This window comes from Dendrobates tinctorius, unplaced genomic scaffold, assembly GCF_039654945.1.
Source record: "Dendrobates tinctorius isolate UK_male_01 unplaced genomic scaffold, ASM3965494v1 ptg000073l, whole genome shotgun sequence".
Classification (NCBI taxonomy): domain Eukaryota; kingdom Metazoa; phylum Chordata; class Amphibia; order Anura; family Dendrobatidae; genus Dendrobates; species Dendrobates tinctorius.
The window spans coordinates 28,601,351-28,621,396 of record NW_027361741.1 but is presented as its reverse complement, the minus strand read 5'-3'; the positions used below and the strand labels follow the sequence as shown (position 1 = coordinate 28,621,396).

At 41.5% G+C, this 20,046-nt stretch overlaps 1 protein-coding gene across 1 annotated transcript in view; it reads left to right on the top strand.

Moving 5' to 3' along the window:
• The window catches only part of SCARF2 (scavenger receptor class F member 2), a 299,967-nt gene that overhangs the window by 169,635 nt on the left and 110,286 nt on the right, over positions 1–20,046 (top strand). Inside the window, exon 7 of the mRNA XM_073582707.1 lies at positions 16,922–17,025. Coding sequence (XP_073438808.1) covers positions 16,922–17,025 — 104 coding nt within the window. The remainder of the gene's footprint in view (positions 1–16,921; positions 17,026–20,046) is intronic.

Genomic DNA, 20,046 nt, shown 5'->3' with positions numbered 1-20,046 from the left:
TTAGCTCATAAAATATGATTCATGTGTTAAAAATATAAAAACATTAAAAGATGGGCATGTATCTGACCAGTTCTACATCACTATGGCGGCATCTTCATTATAAAACATCATCCATGATCCAAAACATTGTTTTAGGAAATCTTATTATCTTGGAATTAGGAAAAAGTTATTAGTGCACATAATTGTACATATCTGATCAAAGCATAACCCAAAACTATCTAGACGAAAAATAAAGAGACCGCCAGTAATTCTCAGGACAAGACGTTAAACGTGTTGTTCAGCCATTTCTCAATTGTTGCAGTTTTTTTCTTTGCCTTTTTTTTTATACCTCTTTTGTTCATACTTCTGATTGACAGATTAGGCATTGATAGCTTCCATGCCCCTATTTATTCCATGTAACTAGGTAGATTTATTATTTAGGGGTTTGGCAGAATAGTAATTGCACATTGAGAGTATTCTTTCACTTTATCAAACTTAATTGCTACCAGATTTACAAAATTAATAAAAGATGTCTCACTTATCCTAATGTAACTGGTTTATGAAGGCAAATACTGCAGTAAATTCCACTTTTTTTGCAGCTCAATAGTCTATATTGCAATTGATCACAAAAAAAACAAAAAGTGCTAATTTATCACCACATCTTTATTTAGTATTATACTCATGAATGGCATTCCAGGCTTTGACTTCTGCCCACTTGTTCCTCTCTGCTGGTGGAGAGTGTCTATGTTTTAGCATAGTGTGACTTTTTCCCTTGACCCTTTGCATAATGTTTCCGTTTTGTCACATGTGCTTCTACAGTTCACAACAGGGTTAGATTTACTAGTGTCATTCCATCTGATACAAGTCATCTCTGCAACTCCTTCAGTCACTAGTGCATTATTCCGTTCTGTCATATTTATCCCTAGTAAATATCCATAAAAGAGATTGTCTTGGTCAAGAAATAATGCTGTTTTCAAGAAGCGACACGACCATTGCACATGGACTACTGCTGAGTTTGTTACGTCCAACATACCTCAAGGTGGCCGAAATGTTTGCTCACCCACAGACACCAACAGTAAAATAGAAATTGCTCCTGGTGGTGTGGTTCATTTATTCTGGGCCTCACGACTGTATTCTATAGAACCCTCTGGAGTTTAGAAACATATAACGAGTGATACATGCCCTCAGATCATCCCTACTTTAGGGTATAACCCCTCCTGGTGAGAACCATATTAATGGCTTTGCTTTCATCCACTCTCCAGGGTATCACCACAGTGGATCTCATAAACAGCATTGCTCTGTCTGTTTGGCTTTGTAGGTTTTATTCCCAGTGAGCCTCATAACAGAACCTCTCCTATTAGAGACAATGCAGGGACTACTACAATTGGATGAGCAAACTGCTGCCAATTACTAGAATTAATCTTTTTTCTAACCTAAGACAAGAACGAGAAGTGAACATCAAGAAAACACTAACCTAGCCTAAGACAACAACGAGGAGTGAACATCAAGAAAACAGTAACCTAAGACAAGAACAAGGAGTGAACATCAAGAAAACAGTAACCTAACCTAAAACAAGAACAAGGAGTGAACATCAAGAAAAAACTAACCTAACCTAAGACAACAACAAGGAGGGAACATCAAGAAAACACTAACCTAACCTAAAACAACAACGAGGAGTGAACATCAAGAAAACAGTAACCTAAGCTAGCACAACAACGAGGAGTGAACATCAAGAAAACACTAACCTAACCTAAGACAAGAACAAGGAGTGAACATCAAGAAAACACTAACCTAACCTAAGACAAGAACAAGGAGTGAACATCAAGAAAAAACTAACCTAACCTAAGACAACAACGAGGAGTGAACATCAAGAAAACACTAATCTAACATAAGACAGCAAGGAGGAGTGCAAAATTGTACAAGACCTTTAAAATTGTAGCTGTTCTCCTTGTAAAATAAAAGCAACAGATACTCACCTCATGCACCAGCGATGTTCCGGCAATGTAACATTGTCATACCAAGTTTCCAACACAACCAGTCAGCGGCTGCTATTGGGTTGCTGCACTCTCACTTCCTTCGGACGAACCTCGGACAAGTGGAAGAAGTGAGAGCGCAGTAGTCCTATAGCTGTCCCCGATTGGCTGCAAGACTTACGTAGCATAACACTGTCCCAGGGAACCCAACACTGAAATGGCACAAGTGCGGAAAATGAGTATATGTTTGTTTTATCTTATAACGGGGGGAGTGTGTGGTTCCACTATTACTCCCCACAACATGCCCGTTGTCTTGGGGTCATACTTGACTCCAAGCTTTCCTTTGTCCCCCACATACGATCACTGGCTCACTCTTGTTATCTGCACCTCAAAAACATTTCTAGAATTCGACCTTTTCTTACTTTTGACTCCGCAAAAACTCTTACTGTTTCTCTTATTCATTCACGTTTCGACTATTGTAACTCTCTTCTAATTGGTCTCCCTCTTACCAAACTCCCCCCTCCAATCTGTCTTGCATGCTGCTGCCAGGATCATATTCCTCGCCAATCGTTACACTGATGCCTCTACCTTGTGCCAGTCATTACACTGGCTACCCATCCACTTCAGAATCCAGTACAAACTTATTACCCTCACCCACAAAGCTCTCCATGGCTCAGCACCACCCTACATCTCCCTTGTTTCAGTATACCATCCTACCCGCGCCCTCCGTTCTGCTGATGACCTGAGGTTAGCATCCACAATAATCAGAACCTCCCACTCCCATCTCCAAGACTATACACGTGCTGCGCCAATTCTTTGGAATGCACTTCCCAGGTCAATACGATTAGTCCCCAATCCCCACAATTTTAAGCGTGCCCTGAAAACTCATTTATTCAGACTGGCCTACCGCTTCAACACATTAACCTAATCTATCCCTGTGTGGCACAGCCAAAAGTTTTTACCATAACCAGATTTCCCGCATCATGTTCCCACATGCTTTATACATCCATTAGCCCTCTGTGTCTGTACTGTTACACACTCAACATTATGGCTGGTCCATACAATCAGGCCAACTGTTACCACCCACCTTTCGTGTCTCCCCTTTTTCCCTGAGATTGTAAGCTTGCGAGCAGGGCCCTCATTCATCTTGGTATCTGTTATAATCTATGTGATTATTGTTATGCTGTAATGTCTATTGTCTGTACAAGTCCCCTCTGAAATGTAAAGTGCTGCGGAATATGTCGGCGCTATAGAAATAAAATTTATTATTATTATTATTATTATTACTACTTAATTTAATTTAAAAAGGTTTTGACCAGGTAGTGGTCAGTGGTCATCCCTTTTAATAGCAAATAATATACTGTCATAAACATTACTGTAGCACTGAATTATAAAGTGTAATAAAAATGAAGATTTCAGATCTGTTGTCTGTCTATTTGTCCACAATATTAGCTATTCCCAGAGCTATAACTAAGAAAGAAAATGTTTTGTTTTTAACACAAATTAGCATAATTTTCAGGTTTCTTTAGCTAGTCTGTCTCTTCTCTAAAACAAATGGAGATAAATAATTTTACAGATAATAAAGTAGGAATTTATTAGAAAAAAATACAATTTGTTAACTGTTCTGACAGGTTCAGGGCGACGTTCACATCTCTTCCATATAAAGCAACAGGTTCTGTCAAATTTCTCCACTTAAGTTGAGTTTCATTTAATACAAAACATTCTCATACATATGGTTATGATTACTTCAGTATTTACCTAGCACAACCTCCAGGTTAAAGCGCAGCTTATAAATTACTTCTATAAATTTTCTCAGCAGGGTTTGCTTACATCTGCTTATTCATTAAAAACCCCTCCAATAGCAGAGCTGTACATGTGAGCAGATGCAGGTATATACAGAAACAGCCCTAGGAGCAAAACCAGATCGGAAAATGACCTAACATTGCTGCCTTTTTATTTGGATCACCTGTATATTATTTATGAGGAAAGGATAACTGTAGACTGATGGCTGATTATAATTGCTTTTCTACATGTAAAATACTGCTTACATTAAATATTAAAATATTCAGAATTGAGAGTCCTCAGTGGTTGATACCGTTTAATGGCTTACTGAAAAGATGGTGACACATTGCAAGCTTTCGAGCCATTAAAAGGTATCAACCACTGAGGACTCTCAATTCTGAATATTTTTCTATCTACTGGCTAACACGGTACAAAGATATACATCTTTCCTGTACATTAAATATTCTGATTTATTGAGCTTTAAAATATGTTAAATAGTCTATATTGATCTATTTTTTAATAATAGAAACATTTTTATAAAGGGCGTCATATGACTTGATTCTATGTGAAACAGCATCTTGTAATATTCAGTCTATGTACCAAACCATTACTTAAAGAAGCACTTCCATCAACATTTTTATCCCCTTATTATGGTATTTTTTACTTACAATTGCTCATTTTGCCCTTTTACTCAGTTACTCTTTCTGCTTTCCATTAGGACAATTGCATCATGTGATTAAAAACAGCTGAATAATTAAAAAGTCTATGTAGTCATCCCCTTTTACAACTTCTGACCCAACTGCTCTGCTCCTTCCCCCTGCCAGGGATTTTGCAGTGATGTAAAATTGTAGTTCTAATGATGACTCATGCAGAGAAAAGAGGCTTCCAGTTTCTACATAGCACTTAAAAGGATTCAAGTAGTCTGTTGTGATGTCACAGCCCTAATGGAAAAGAGAAGTAACTGGTAGAAGGGCAAAACGAGCAATTATAAGAACACAGTACCATATAAAACGATGACTGCAATGTATTAAGTGGATAACAATTTTGATGGGGGTGCTTGTGTAAAGTGAACATTTGTCTGGAACATTTTTTTATATATATAAACTGAGTACCTGCTCCAATTAGTGCTGCTCCACTGATTTATTTTTCTTCTGTGACCCACTGTTCCAAAGCTATGCCCTCTAATAATAAAGATTGAAATTTTACCTCCAACCAACTGGGCTTATACTTATACCACAGAACTTCTGTGTGGGGCGCTCACTTTTTTTCCGCCAGTGCTGGCCAGTCTTGATGAGTTGGCCCCTTCATGTATGTATTTTCCAATAAAGCCATTTCCTTATTATATTGGCTACCAGAACTATAATAATGACCCGGACATTTACCTTGTAGAGCAGAAAAATATACAGTAGATGAGATCCAGCACTCCAACTTGGGCATTTCTAAGCAGACAGCCTGTATTCCAAGACAAGACCACAAGTTTGTGCCTTTCAATCAGTAAAGTGAAGACAACTCATACACTTTCACTCTATCCCATCTTCAGTCTCGGAGGAGAGCAGCACTTGGCTGAGCTCTCTCGCCTCTTCATTTTAGCACCCAGACTCAAACTTTCCATGATCAGAACTTCTGACATGTCTCTATGTGCAGTCACACTTTTAATTAACTACCTCACAGCATGGTTTTCCTACTTTTAGACCGGTAAAGTTATAGTAACTTTTCCAAATCTTTCATTTTGGAAATTTGGGGAATTCTGCTGAATTTCTGCCAAAGTTTGTCTGACTTTCATAGAGAGCAAATATTTGTTCAATAGTCAAAATTCTTGATATCATTCTCCCTAGACAAGTATATAATGAGAGACAATGACTTGCTTAAAATTTTTATTAGCCACTTCACGAGCTTGGAGTTTTACGTTTTTGCATTTCAGTTTTTTGCTTCCCTTCTTCCCAGAGTCATAACTTTTTTATTTTTCTGTCAATATGGCCGTGTGATGGTTTTACTTTTGCACGACGTCATCGTGTACTGGAAAAACGGGAAAAATTCATAGTGCAGTGAAATTGCAAAAAAAAGTGCAATCTCACAATGTTTTTTGAGGTTTTTTTTTACCATGTTCACTAAATGCTAAAACCAACCTGCCATTATGATTCTCCAGGTCATTACGAGGTCATAGATATCAAACATGTCTAGGTTCTTTTTATTTAAGTGGTAAAAAAAAATCCAAATGGCGCCATTATTTTTATTGATACCATGCTGGGATAGATATGATCTTTTGATCACCTGTTATTGTAATGTTACGTCGACCAAAAAACTTAATTCTGGCGTTTTGATTTTTTTTTTCATTTTACACCGTTTAGGCTAGTTTCACACTTGCTTTTTTTTGCAGCGCGTTTTTCCCGCAAAAAAACGCATTAAAAAAACGCATACAAATGCATACAAACGCTGCGTTTTTTTCAAGCATTTTTGTGCGCATGCAGGAAAAAAACACAGCGTTTTTGCTCGTTTGTATGCGTTTTTAGCGCGTTTTTACCGCGTTTGCGGTTTTTTCCAACATTTTTAGGTGGCCCCTCACACTACCCAAACCATGACTTTACTAACCCTAACCCTGACCCTAACCATAACCCTAACCCTGACCCTAACCCTAACCCTAACCTTGACCCTAACCCTTAACCAAATCATACTTAACCCTAACCCAAACCCTAAACCCTAACTAACCCTAACCCTAACCCTAACCCTGACCCTAACCCTAACCCTAACCCTAACCCTGACCCTAACCCTTAACAAAACCATACTTAACCCTAACCCTGACCCTAACCCTAACCCTAACCCTGACCCTAACCCTTAACCAAACCATACTTAACCCTAATCCTGACCCTAACCCTGACCCTAACCCTAACCCTAACCCTGACCCTAACCCTTAACAAAACCATACTTAACCCTAATCCTGACCCTAACCCTGACCCTAATCCTTAACAAAACCATACTTAACCCTAACCCTGACCCTAACCCTAACCCTGACCCTAACCCTAACCCTGACCCTAACCCTAACCCTAACCCTGACCCTAACCCTTAACAAAACCATACTTAACCCTAATCCTGACCCTAACCATGACCCTAATCCTTAACAAAACCATACTTAACCCTAACCCTGACCCAAACCCCAACCCTAACCCTGACCCTGACCATAACCCTAACCCTAAACCCCCTTAACTAACCCTAACTCTAACCCAAACCCCTAAATTCCATGGTTTAAAAAAAAAAACGCATATGCAAAAAAACGCATACATGAGCATGCCAGTGCGCACATATGCGCATCCATAGGCTATAATGGCCATTTTTAGCGCAAAACGTGCGCATATGTGCGCATGCGCTTTTTTGCAGGGCCAAAAAATGCAACATGCTGCATCTGGAAAATCCCAACGCACACCCCAAAAAAACGCAGCGCATGAAAATCGCATACATGCGCTTACCAGCGCGCAGGTATGCGCACCCATGTTAAATATAGGGGAAAAAAACGCATGCGCAGGTGTGCGTTTTTTTCCAGCGCTAAAAAACGCAAATGTGAAACCAGCCTTACCGATAGGATTCATTCTTTTTGTATTTTGACAGATCGGGCGTTTGATAGACTGCAGCGATACCAAATATGTGTATTTTAATTTTTTTTATTGTTTTATTTTGAATGGGGCGAAAGTGGGGTGAGTTGAACTTTTATATTTTTATATATTTTTTTTAATATTTTTAAAAGCTGTGATCATCTGATTGCCAGCAGATTTGCAATGACAACCACAGTGGTCTCTTGCAGACCCCAACTTGTCATGCCAACCAATTGTCACCCCGTTGTCATGTGACACGGGCGCTGATGGGTGGGATTAGTGACACACTTCTGGCGCGGCCATGTTAAATACCGCTGTCGAAGATTGACAGCGCAATTTAACATGTTAGTAGCCACAGGTGGATCACGATACCACCTGCCTTTGTTAGGGGCACATGTCAACTGATGAAATGTACCAGAAAACATGCGGGTTCATCGCCGGAGAGCGCATGAAGTGCATGGACACAACCTAAGACGTGTGTATGTATATACAGTATATATATATAATGGAAAAAAAAATAAAAATGGAAAAAAATCAGGCAGCACTCCAGTTAAAGGAAAAATGTGGATTTTAATCCAGTGCCAAGTGGTGCAAAGTTTCGACCACACAGCACGGTCTTTGTCAAGCACAGTGTTACCATAGAATAGTGCACTTTTTATACATATCTCTTCAATTTGCCAATATACAAAAATTAGCATATATTAAATATAAATCATAATCAAAGTGTATAAAAATTACATTGCAGTAAATATAAAGACCATCATAGTGCTTACATACATGTTAGAATGCAAAAAAATATATCCAACCGTACCTACAATCATTGATAGAGCTAGATTAACAATGATTAAAAGATGTGAAACACCTATGTGATATTTGAAATGCATAAACATTATAAATCACCTGGAACACTCAGACCCATCATGTTGTAGTTCCACCATAACAGCGTTTTCAGAGCACAACTGAGTATGTCAGTAATCAGATACTCCCAATTGGCCACTCAACAGTGAAGTCGGTGATGATGTCAACGCACACGCTCACTAGGCACTTCCAGGCCCTGCTCCACCATTACAAGTGCTGGCAACTATGCCCACACAGTATTTCATAAGAAAAAACAGCATTTGTTCACAAAAGAGATAAATCTCATTACTTAAATGGAATGGAGCATTTGTAGTGATCGTGTAGTGATCATATTACCGTATTTTCCGCTTTGTAAGATGCACTTTTTTTCCCCCAAAATTGAGGGGAAAAAGGGGGTGCGTCTTACAAAGAGGATATACATTTGCGCTGCCACTGAGGGTACTTGCCGCGGCACTCTGTGCCCTGATGCTGCCGCTGCGCTGTCCGCCACCGCCGCGCTCCTGTCCCCCGGTGGTTTCTTCCGCCCCACCGCCGCCGCCGCGCTCTGTCCCGTTCAGCGTGGGGGGTCTCTGTCGCTCCATGCCTGCTTTCTTCCTGGAAAATGGCCGCCGCGCATGCGCAGACGGACATCTCGGCGCTGAAATCTCGCTGAAATCTCATCTCCCGAGATTTCAGTGCCGAGATGTCCGTCTGCGCATGCGCGGCGGCCATTTTCCAGGAAGAAAGCAGGCATGGAGCGACAGAGACCCCCCACGCAGAACGGGACAGAGCGCGGCGGTGGCGGCGGTGGGGCGGAAGAAACCACCGGGGGACAGGAGCGTGGCGGACAGCGCAGCGGCAGCATCAGGGCACAGAGTGCCGCGGCAAGTACCCTCAGAACGGGACAGAGCGCGGCGATGGCGGCAAACACCGGGGGATAGGAGCGTGGCGGTAAGAACCGGGGGACAGAGCGCGGTGGTGGCGGTAAGAACCGGGGGAGAGCGCGGCGGTGGTGGCAAGCAGGCACCGGGGGACAGCGTGGCGGTGGTGGCAAGCACTGGGGGACAGAGTGCGGCGGTGGTGGCAAGCAGGCACCGGGGGACAGAGCGTGGAGTTGGTGGCAAGCATCAGGGGACCGAGGGCGGCGGCAGTAACAGACACCGGCAGCGGCACGCTGCACATCAAAACACCCCCTCATCCCAGCAGCAATGTTCCACTCCGGCCTCCTCCATCACCACCCCTGGAAAGCAATAAGACGCATGGATTATAAGATGCACCACCATTTTATTAAAAATAAAGTTTTTTTCCTATTTTTCTCCTCAAAATTTGGGGTGCGTCTTATAATCCGGAGCGTCTTATAAAGCGAAAAATACGGTAAGTGATAAACTGGACACCCAAAACATTTATGCCAATGATTGCTGGCATGTGCATTTAGCCCATAGTGCATAGTAGTGACGCAGGGGGTTAATCCCCTCTGTGGTTGCTGGCTGTGTGCTGGTGTGGGGAAGGTGACTTGACGGACAGACTTGACTGGAAGTAGGAGGGGACGATTTGTGCACTACAGACGGAGATTGGCAATCAGGGCTGTGGAGTCGGTAAGCCACAGTTGCGACTCCGACTCCGACTCCTGGATTTTATCAGGCTCCGACTCCGACTCCGGCTCTGACTCCGACTCCTTCATAAATGGCCAATTCATAACAACAAATTTACTGTTGTAAAATATTAAACATCGTGCTTATTCAGTTTCTCACCATCATATAAGTACTCAGACCACTTAGAGCAAAAACTACATTTATTAGAATACAATTAGAATATAGCAAATAACTTTTATAAACTTTTCTAAACTGTAAGTAAATATGCAATAAACACTTTTATGCAGTTAATAAGAAGAAATCTATAAATTTGTCCTCAGAAAAAGTATTGCCTCTGTCAGATCCTCCTTCATGGATGCCCTCAAATCTGATCTAATTATTTTGAGAGCAGAGAACAACCTCTCTACACTAACTTGTGTTGGTGGCAAAGCAGTAACCACTCGGGCAACATCTCTGACAATGTCAGGATACAGAGGAATCGCTTGTTGCACTGTTATTTTTGATGAACGGTCAAATTTCTCAGTTTCTTTTAGTGCACATGAAAAATTCTGCTGAAATGTACTGGCTGTGTTCCTTGATGGGGATGACTCTTCTTCTATGCGGGAACGCTTTGCACGGTCCTTGTGATCCAAATATTTTTCGAAATTAAATTCTTCATCAGTTGATGATGAGGGTGAAGATGTGGCAGGACAACCAAATTCTTCTTGTTCCTCCTGACTGTTCTGCAACCCTTTCATCCTTACTGCTATTTCAAACAGAGCTTCTCTTCCTTTACTTAGCTGTTGATCATCTAGAAGAATCCGGTGCATTGAGTCTACATAAACAGCTGCCAAAAGAATGTTATTTTGTAATAGTAGCTCCTCTCTCCGTTTCATTGATGTAGCAATGCCACTTGCAATTAACCCTCCTCTTTGGGACAGGCGAAACATCAGGTTCTTCCACTCCTTTAAGAAAATACCTGGAGTTAAGTCCTCTGCTTGTAATTTTTTAGTCACTGTAAATGGGTGCTCTAGCAATTTTTCCAGCTCAGTCACCTGATTCCACTGACTTTCATTTAGCGTCAGTTGAGGGTTAGCCATGTCTACAAGAAAGGTTTTCAGTTCAACCAAGCGCTGAATCGTTAAGTAAGTACTGCCCCATCGTGTGGCTTGATCAATAATTGCCCCTTTTCCAGCACGTCTCTTCAAAATTGAGTCAACTTTAGGGGTTGTAGCCCTAACAGTAGCCAATTCTCTCACCTTGCCAATCAGTGCAGCAGCATGTCCTTCTTGCAGACTGTCTCTTATAGCCAGCTGTAGCGTATGCACAACACAGCGCATGTGATGAATGAAAGAACATATTGACACAGTTTCAACAAGATCATCTAAACTATCATGTTGCTGTTCATCTGAAGCAACTTCAGTTTGCTCCTCAGTTACAATACTGTGTTCCTCTATTTCAAACATTTCTGTGTCTGTGGACCCAGAATGTTCTTCTAGCTGCTGGTCACCATCATTACTCTCATTCATTAGCTTAATAGTACTTATCATATTTGAAGCATTGTCAGTTACGACAGAAAGAACTTGCTCTTTTTTAAGTTCATAGTCTTGCAGAACCTTTTCCACCAAGACCTGGAGAAACTCACTGGTGTGATGAGCTTTGGTGTCTTTTACTGCCAATGTCTTGGTAACTATTTCATTTTTGTCACAAACAAATCGGACATTGATGGCAAAATAGTTCACTCTGTGACGTGTGCAGGCATCCATTTTAAGAAACAGAAAGCGTCCCTTGAGAGTTTTTTTAAGTTCTTCCTTTTGTTTAAAAGCTTCTTCGATTACTAATTTTCTAATACTCTCTCTCTCCAGAGAAACACCAAGCTTGCGGGCCATTTCCCCATTCAGACACATAAAAGCTGGTCATGAAAATAATGAAATAGGCACACTATCCTTTACAACAAGCTCTATGATCTGTTTTTTAAATGTATCTACTGTCATTGTCACAGTAACTTTGTCACTGACAAAATATCTTGCAACTGATGGCTGCAAAGTTCTCTGCTCCTTTGTTTGGCTGGAAGAGCTGGGCACTGGTTCATTGGTTTGGATGCAGTCTTTCTCATCCACTGCTTTCAGTACTTCTGGATGAAAGCGCTGTAAATGTCTCTTTAGATTAGAAGCTCTGGTAGGAGCATTTTTATCTTTGCCTGAATATGCACTCATCTTGGCTTCACAGCATTTGTTTTCGTCTGGATCATTTGTCATACACTGACAGACATAATGTTTTCTATCTTGAGTGATGGTGAAATGTTCAAATACAGCTGATTTAATGTGATGCTTCTTTGACATTCTCAGGTTTTTAATTCTGCATTTACAATCCAAATGACAATTGTTTTTCCTAAAAACAATTGTACAAAATTATTGCCAGGTCATACAACTGATATAGTGGTCAGTAATACTGTTATTATTCCTCATGTACTCACAGTTAACTGATGCAAAGTTTGTTGAAAGGATAATACTTCTTACAGTCTTCCTCTTATGAGTAGCAGGCAGCTGTGAGATGCTTGGAAGACGCACACCTAGTATGATCTAGTCTAGAGGAGGAGCTTTACTACTAAGAATTTGCAACACATTTTCACTTTCAGTTTCATACATTGTAAGTAGGGGGGTTGGGGCAGCATGAGGTTAACCAAGTATAAGGTTAGATAAGGGCAGTGGAGAACAGTGACACACAAGAAGTAAGAAATGTCTCTATCTCCAGCAGAACTGCTTATCACTGTTGTTCATAGTTTGATAGAACATATATATTTGAGTAACATTTATAAAATTCATATGAAAGTTCAATTATAAAATAGTAATACATTTTTTTTAAAGCTGGAGTCGGAGTCGGTACATTTCTACCGACTCCGACTCCAACCAAAACTAACTCCGACTCCACGACTCCGACTCCACAGCCCTGTTGGCAATGACAGAAAGGTAACAGCAGGGAAAGACAGAAAAGGGAGTGCAGTACCGAAATTTGACCACAAGATGGCAGGGGGGAGTGTAGTTCAGGACTTAACATCAGATTACAGCTATAGAAACTGCTTAGTCATGGGGGGCGGGGAGATAGGAACCCAGGAGGGAAATTCCCAGTGAGAGGGAGGATAAATACGACTGTCCCACGGTATCAGCCGCCTACGAACCGTCCATCATGCCTCTGTCCTGTGTCTGGGCGCCACCCACCATCCGTCCATCATGATGCCCCTGTGCATCGCTGCCTCCTCCTGTTTTGAATGCCGGCGCCTCCGCTGTGACAAGAGTTCTTGGGCATGCGCAGTGTGCACTGCCCGAGAACGGACATCAGGCTATTGCGCCTGCGTGTTGCGGAGGCCCCAACCCCACAGTGTGAATACATCATAACACTGCGGGGTGGGATCTGGGGCCTCCACAACATGCAGGTGCAATAGCCTGATGTCGGTTCTCGGGCAGTGCGCACTGTGCATGCCCGAGAACTCTTGTCACAGCGGAGGCGCCGGCATTCAAAACAGAAGGAGGCAGCGACGCACAGGGGCATCATGATGGACGGATGGTGGGCGGTGCCCAGACATAGGACAGAGGCATGATGGACGGTTGGTAGGCGGCTGATACTGGGGGACACACCATACCTATGGGACACATTACAGGTATGAGGAGCTATTTATAAAAGTCGATATTTCAATGTTACTAGGGGTCAGAAACGGAAGAGCCACCTTCACAGAATGCAGCCTTAGTGCTGCTGAAGGTGTCTCTTTAACTTAAAAATGCCCTGGGGGGTGACAGGTTCCCTTTAAATACTTGACCTTACAGTATATAAATTAATACATAGAAAGCATGGGAGAATAAATGGTTTCCAAGTCAAATTGGTTCTCTTTTCTCTTTTAATAAAATGTTAATGTGGTAAAACCATCAGACATGAGATACCTCTCCAAAATTCAGCACCTTATTCAATGAATAATGGCGATCACGCAAAAAAAAAGAGGTCCAGCTATTAAGAACATTTCTAGCTTCATCCCTGGCCCTCCGCCTCTTCTTCCTGAAAAGAAATGGCGGACGCATGCGCACTGCACGCGCCAACAACAGAGATTTTTCCTATTGGTTTATTTTGATCACTGTGATAGATCCTATCACAGTAATCAAAAGCCAATAATTAATATGTTAGCCCCCCTCTGTGTTATAGCCTTAGTAAGATTATTTTTTTTTATTTTATATTTTTTTTATTTCATTCCTTCTTTGCCATTAGTGTTAGGGTTTGTCTAGGTTTAGGTTAGACTAGGGTTAGCAATCGGATAAGGGTTAGGGTTGGGCTTAGAGTTAGGGATGGGCTAGGGTTAGGGTTGGGCTACACTTAGTGGTAGCATTGGGGTTAGGGTTTTTTCAAAAGTTAAAAAAAAATTGTGATATAATGACTGATGTTGAGTGCAAGTGCTCGCTACTCGAGTTTGCATTTTGATTGCTTGCACACCCTCGATACTTTGTGCATACCGGAGCACCTTGATTCAAACTCGAGTACCGAGCACTTGTGCTCAACTCTGATGATGACATTTAATTTGATTGCTTTATGTTATCAAATTCTGTGTAGTACCTTTGGGTTAAAAATCCTCACAATACCCCTGGATAAAATACTTGAGGGGTGTAGTTTCCAAAATGGGATCACTTGTGGAGGGTTTCCACTGTTTAGGCGCATCAGGGACTCTCTAAACGCGACATGGCGTCCGCTATTGATTCGAGCCATTTTTGCATTCAAAAAGTCTAAAGGTACTGTCACACTTAGCGATGCACCAGCGATATGACGCGGTCAGGATCGCTGGTACATCGCTAAGTGGTCGCTAGTGAGCTGCCACATAGGCAGATCTCACCAGTGACATCGCTGGGGACGGGGGTCGCTACTTACCTGTCACACTAGGCGATCCTGACGTCCTCCCGCCCGGCTCCACGCTCGTCGCTCGTCTCTCCACAGGAAGCGCCGCAGGAAGCTGACGACGAGAAACGGTCCAGGATGTTCTCGCGCGATCAGCGATAACCAGCGGGGAATTGGGTCGGAGGTATCAGACACAGCGATATCGCTAGCAATATCGCTATAACGTCACAAGTTATAGCGATATTGCTAGCGATATCGCGAAGTGTGACAGTACCTTAACGGTGCTGCTTCCCTTCTGAGTCCTGCCAAAAGATTTTCCAATTTTTGTCAAATTTTTTATATTTTCATAAATGTACCACTAACATGAAGTACAATATGTCACAAAAAAACTATCTCAGAATCCGTGGGATCCATTGAAGCTTTCCAGAGTTATTACCACATAAAGCGACACTAGTCAGATTTGAAAAATTTGGCCTGGTCATTAAGGTCAAAATTAGCTCCATCACTGATTAAAGGAAACCTGTCAGAAACCATTCATATAATGGTGTAGTGTTTTAAAAGATATGCCAATCGATCCCTTTATGATCCCAAAGCACTACTCCAGCAGCGAGAAATCACATTTTGAGGATGTGTGTAGAAGTGCATTGGGGTGTGATGATGCACTTGTAGCTTCTCAATCTCATGCTGTATTTCCTATCTAGCAGCAGCCTCCCTTTAGTGATTGACAGGTCAGAGGTCGTGTACCAGAGCATATGACCTGTAAATCAATCGGGGAAAAGTGCTACCAGGTAGGAAATACAATGGGAAGCTGAGAATCTAGAAGTGCATCATCACACCCCAGTGCACTTCCAGACACAACTTCAAAATGCGATTTCTCACTGCTATAGCGGTGCTTTGGGGTTAGCTTTTAAAAGGCTGTTTTCTTGCGACTGAAAATTAGTTATATTCATGTGAATAAGGTTGTTTCGGTAGCAAGCACATTTATTTCTGCAATTCCCATTCAGATGAATGCAACATTCGCAGCACTGAATCTGCTACAATATTGCTTATTATTTAGAAAAACATGAACTGTAGGCCAGTTTCAAATGGCCATAATATGGCTGAATTTTAGCTTCTGCATAACAGGTGCAACATCAGACTCTTTACTAAACCAAACTAAGATCACGTTAGGACCCAATGGTAATGTAAGTGTGGTTCAGTAAAACTATGGTCAGGATGTTACAGCCATAACATGGAGCCGAGAATTCATATGAAACCATTGTGTTAGTTGAGTTGGACACCAGCATAACAACATAAAAAAACACAGAGGTTGCAGAACAGACACAAAGATATAAAAAAATTAAGCATAAAAACGCTAGCTATAAACAAAGTGATAAACATTATTGTGGAGGAACACTTTATGAGAACCATTTCCTGTGCACATGCTTAGTAAAATATTAGTCATAAAGAAGCATGCTTCTCCTACAAACAATCAATGTTACATGACGACATCGTTCCTGAGTCCCCCGTCCCTTACTGTTTTCGCATGCTGCGCTCCACATCTGGATTCTGCTCGGTACAATTTATGTGTTTGATTGTTCAGATATTCATTGTTTTCCTAAATAAGAAGTGATGCCAATATTAGCTATGGTTGTCTGCTCTAGGAGTATACATCATCCACATATGCGCCTCCAGACTTTTATCACAAATGTCAGAGTCCATGGGAATTAGTCTAAACATGCCAGGGTGCGCATAAATATGTTTAGTGTTGTGGTGCGGTATCGTTTTTCTTTGTTATTGTGATTTATAAGGCAATTTCTCGTTCCGCTGTAACCTTGACAATAGCGCAATTTACAAAATATTAAACTGTTAATAAAACATATGGAATGTCGTAACATAAGTATTGTGGGTTGTTTTTTTTACCTCCAGGGTCTTTTATTGCTGCCCTTTGTTTATTAGTTCCATGCATTTTGCTTCGCTCCTCTACTGTTTTTCGTATTACATTATATCGGTTTGGTTCATTGTGTTTATAAATATTGAATATGGAAGTGGTGGTGAATACTAATACCATACCCATACACAAAGCAGCTTTCTTTATAATTCATAGCGCCCTCTGTAGGATTTAGGGGAATCTTCACAAATTAGACCAGATCATTATTTGGTGTGATAGGAAATCAGCCACAGCAAAGGCTTATTCTATGCATAGATTTTATATTATGACTTCTGTATTTCAATTCAACACCCTGGTTATATATGGTCTTAATACAACATAAAAATGACATTCTATAAATCTGTTAACATATACAGATGCTGCAAATAACAATGTTGCTTGTTTCATTTGTAGCTGTAACCTGTCGTGTCCAGCCGGCCAGTTTGGAGTTAATTGTGAGCAGTTTTGCAGTTGTCATGATGATAAGTGTGATCCTTACACTGGCGCCTGTCATATGGGTAAGTTCTGGTCACACTATTTACATGGATCCATGCTGTATAGTGTAATGGCTGTGTAGTAGCGTTACGATTTATTCATATACTGTATGTAGAAATAATACTTGTGCTGGTTGCATAAGGTGTTGACTAGTTATGACAGCCCCATGTAAAATGTCAACCCCAAACTGCTATCTCAACCTCTTAAACAGGTAAGTAGGGGACAGACCCTATAAAAATCATACATATAGAATAAGAGTTTAGTTGTTATAAAAAAAAAAACTATTTTTGGGGGTTTGTAAATGAAGGGGCTTGGTGTACCATTGGCGACGCCAAGATCTTGGCGCACTGTTATATACTCTCAACTTACATACTGAGTGCTGTCATATCTTGATTGACAGCACTAAACTCAATCAGTGGCTCTGCGCCTCAGCAGCCCTCGCATAGTACCATTGCCGGATCTCATCGCTGGCTCCTGTCTGTGGCTGCTGCTCAGTGTTCTACTGCAGACAGAATGAGAGTCGGCATTGACATACAGTGAGCGCACCTGCAGTGTCTGTGCAGAGCCGCTGATTGAGTTCAGGCAGCTTGTTCAATCTAGATATGATGTGCAGCATGCACCCTTATTTACATATGAAATGCATCATTTTCATGACAGCTAAACCACTAAAATATATAGTGCAATGTCAAGTACACACGTTTCAGCACGTGACGTGGGATGCGACTACCAGGGTTAAGCTATCTACTCTGACTCAATCTTACACTCAACCTCCATTATAGACTGCAAAGTGAGCATAAATCACAGCCCTAACAGAGTCCCAGATACGCAATATGCTGCCACCACTCAACTATATGCTGTCCATCAGTCAAAAGGCAACACACTCGCCTGGAGGCTATGGATTCTTTAGAGCATATGAGGACCAAACTTACTAAAGTTTTAAACTTTAACATAAAAGGTACAGCGCTTGTAAGAAAATGAAAAAAAAGAGAAAAATATGCAAACAGTTATAGAATGAAAAGAAGAAATAATATTACCTAAAAGGTTTCCCTTTTTAGTTCTTCTATTTCCTAGAAGGTAGGGAAGTTTTATGGATCACACTCAGTTTGGCGGACACTCCAACATGTCAACAGTAGTCATGAGCCAACGAGCTCGGAAAACATCCTATCCAAGTATGGTCGGGTGTTATCCAAGTATTTTATGTTTGAGTCCCTGCAGCTGCATGATTTGCGGCTGTTATTCAGCCTGAACACATGTGGGGATTGCCTGTGTTGAGGCTGTCTAACAGCAGCAAATCATGCAACGGCAGGGACTCAAACATAATATTCAAGCACGTCCAGGGTACTGGGATAACTCCGGACCATGGTCAGATAAGACATTATCCAAGCACACTCTCTCATCACTAGTCAACAGCTTTCCATTGATTGACCCATTTCTTTATATACCTAGTCTTGGACTCAATTTTCCAGGATGGCCTATATTTTAGTAGTGAAATCGTAGGTCTATAACTGAACCATAAGTTAACAATGATGCAAGTCATTGAATGTTAAATTGCTTGTTTTCTTTCATTACCTATTCCTATAGTAAATGAGTTACAGTGGGGAAAAAAAGTATTTAGTCAGTCAGCAATAGTGCAAGTTCCACCACTTAAAAAGATGAGAGGCGTCTGTAATTTACATCATAGGTAGACCTCAACTATGGGAGACAAACTGAGAAAAAAAAATCCAGAAAATCACATTGTCTGTTTTTTTTTTCATTTTATTTGCATATTATGGTGGAAAATAAGTATTTGGTCAGAAACAAAATTTCATCTCAATACTTTGTGATATATCCTTTGTTGGCAATGACAGAGGTCAAACGTTTTCTGTAAGTCTTCACAAGGTTGCCACACACTGTTGTTGGTATGTTGGCCCATTCCTCCATGCAGATCTCTTCTAGAGCAGTGATGTTTTTGGCTTTTCGCTTGGCAACACGGACTTTCAACTCCCTCCAAAGGTTTTCTATAGGGTTGAGATCTGGAGACTGGCTAGGCCACTCCAGGACCTTGAAATGCTTCTTACGAAGCCACTCCTTCGTTGCCCTGGCGGTGTGCTTTGGATCATTGTCATGTTGAAAAACCCAGCCACGTTTCATCTTCAATGCCCTTGCTGATGGAAGGAGGTTTGCACTCAAAATCTCACGATACATGGCCCCATTCATTCTTTCATGTACCCGGATCAGTCGTCCTGGCCCCTTTGCAGAGAAACAGCCCCAAAGCATGATGTTTCCACCACCATGCTTTACAGTAGTTATGGTGTTTGATGGATGCAACTCAGTATTCTTTTTCCTCCAAACACGACAAGTTGTGTTTCTACCAAACAGTTCCAGTTTGGTTTCATCAGACCATAGGACATTCTCCCAAAACTCCTCTAGATCATCCAAATGCTCTCTAGCAAACTTCAGACGGGCCCGGACATGTACAGGCTTAAGCAGTGGGACACGTCTGGCACTGCAGGATCTGAGTCCATGGTGGCGTAGTGTGTTACTTATGGTAGGCCTTGTTACATTGGTCCCAGCTCTCTGCAGTTCATTCACTAGGTCCCCCCGCGTGGTTCTGTGATTTTTGCTCACCGTTCTTGTGATCATTCTGACCCCACGGGGTGGGATTTTGCGTGGAGCACCAGATCGAGGGAGATTATCACTGGTCTTATATGTCTTCCATTTTCTAATTATTGCTCCCACAGTTGATTTCTTCACTCCAAGCTGGTTGGCTATTGCAGATTCAGTCTTCCCAGCCTGGTGCAGGGCTACAATTTTGTTTCTGGTGTCCTTTGACAGCTCTTTGGTCTTCACCATAGTGGAGTTTGGAGTCAGACTGTTTGAGGGTGTGCACAGGTGTCTTTTTATACTGATAACAAGTTTAAACAGGTGCCATTACTACAGGTAATGAGTGGAGGAAAGAGGAGACTCTTAAAGAAGAAGTTACAGGTCTGTGAGAGCCAGAAATCTTGATTGCTTGTTTCTGACCAAATACTTATTTTCCACCATAATATGCAAATAAAATGAAA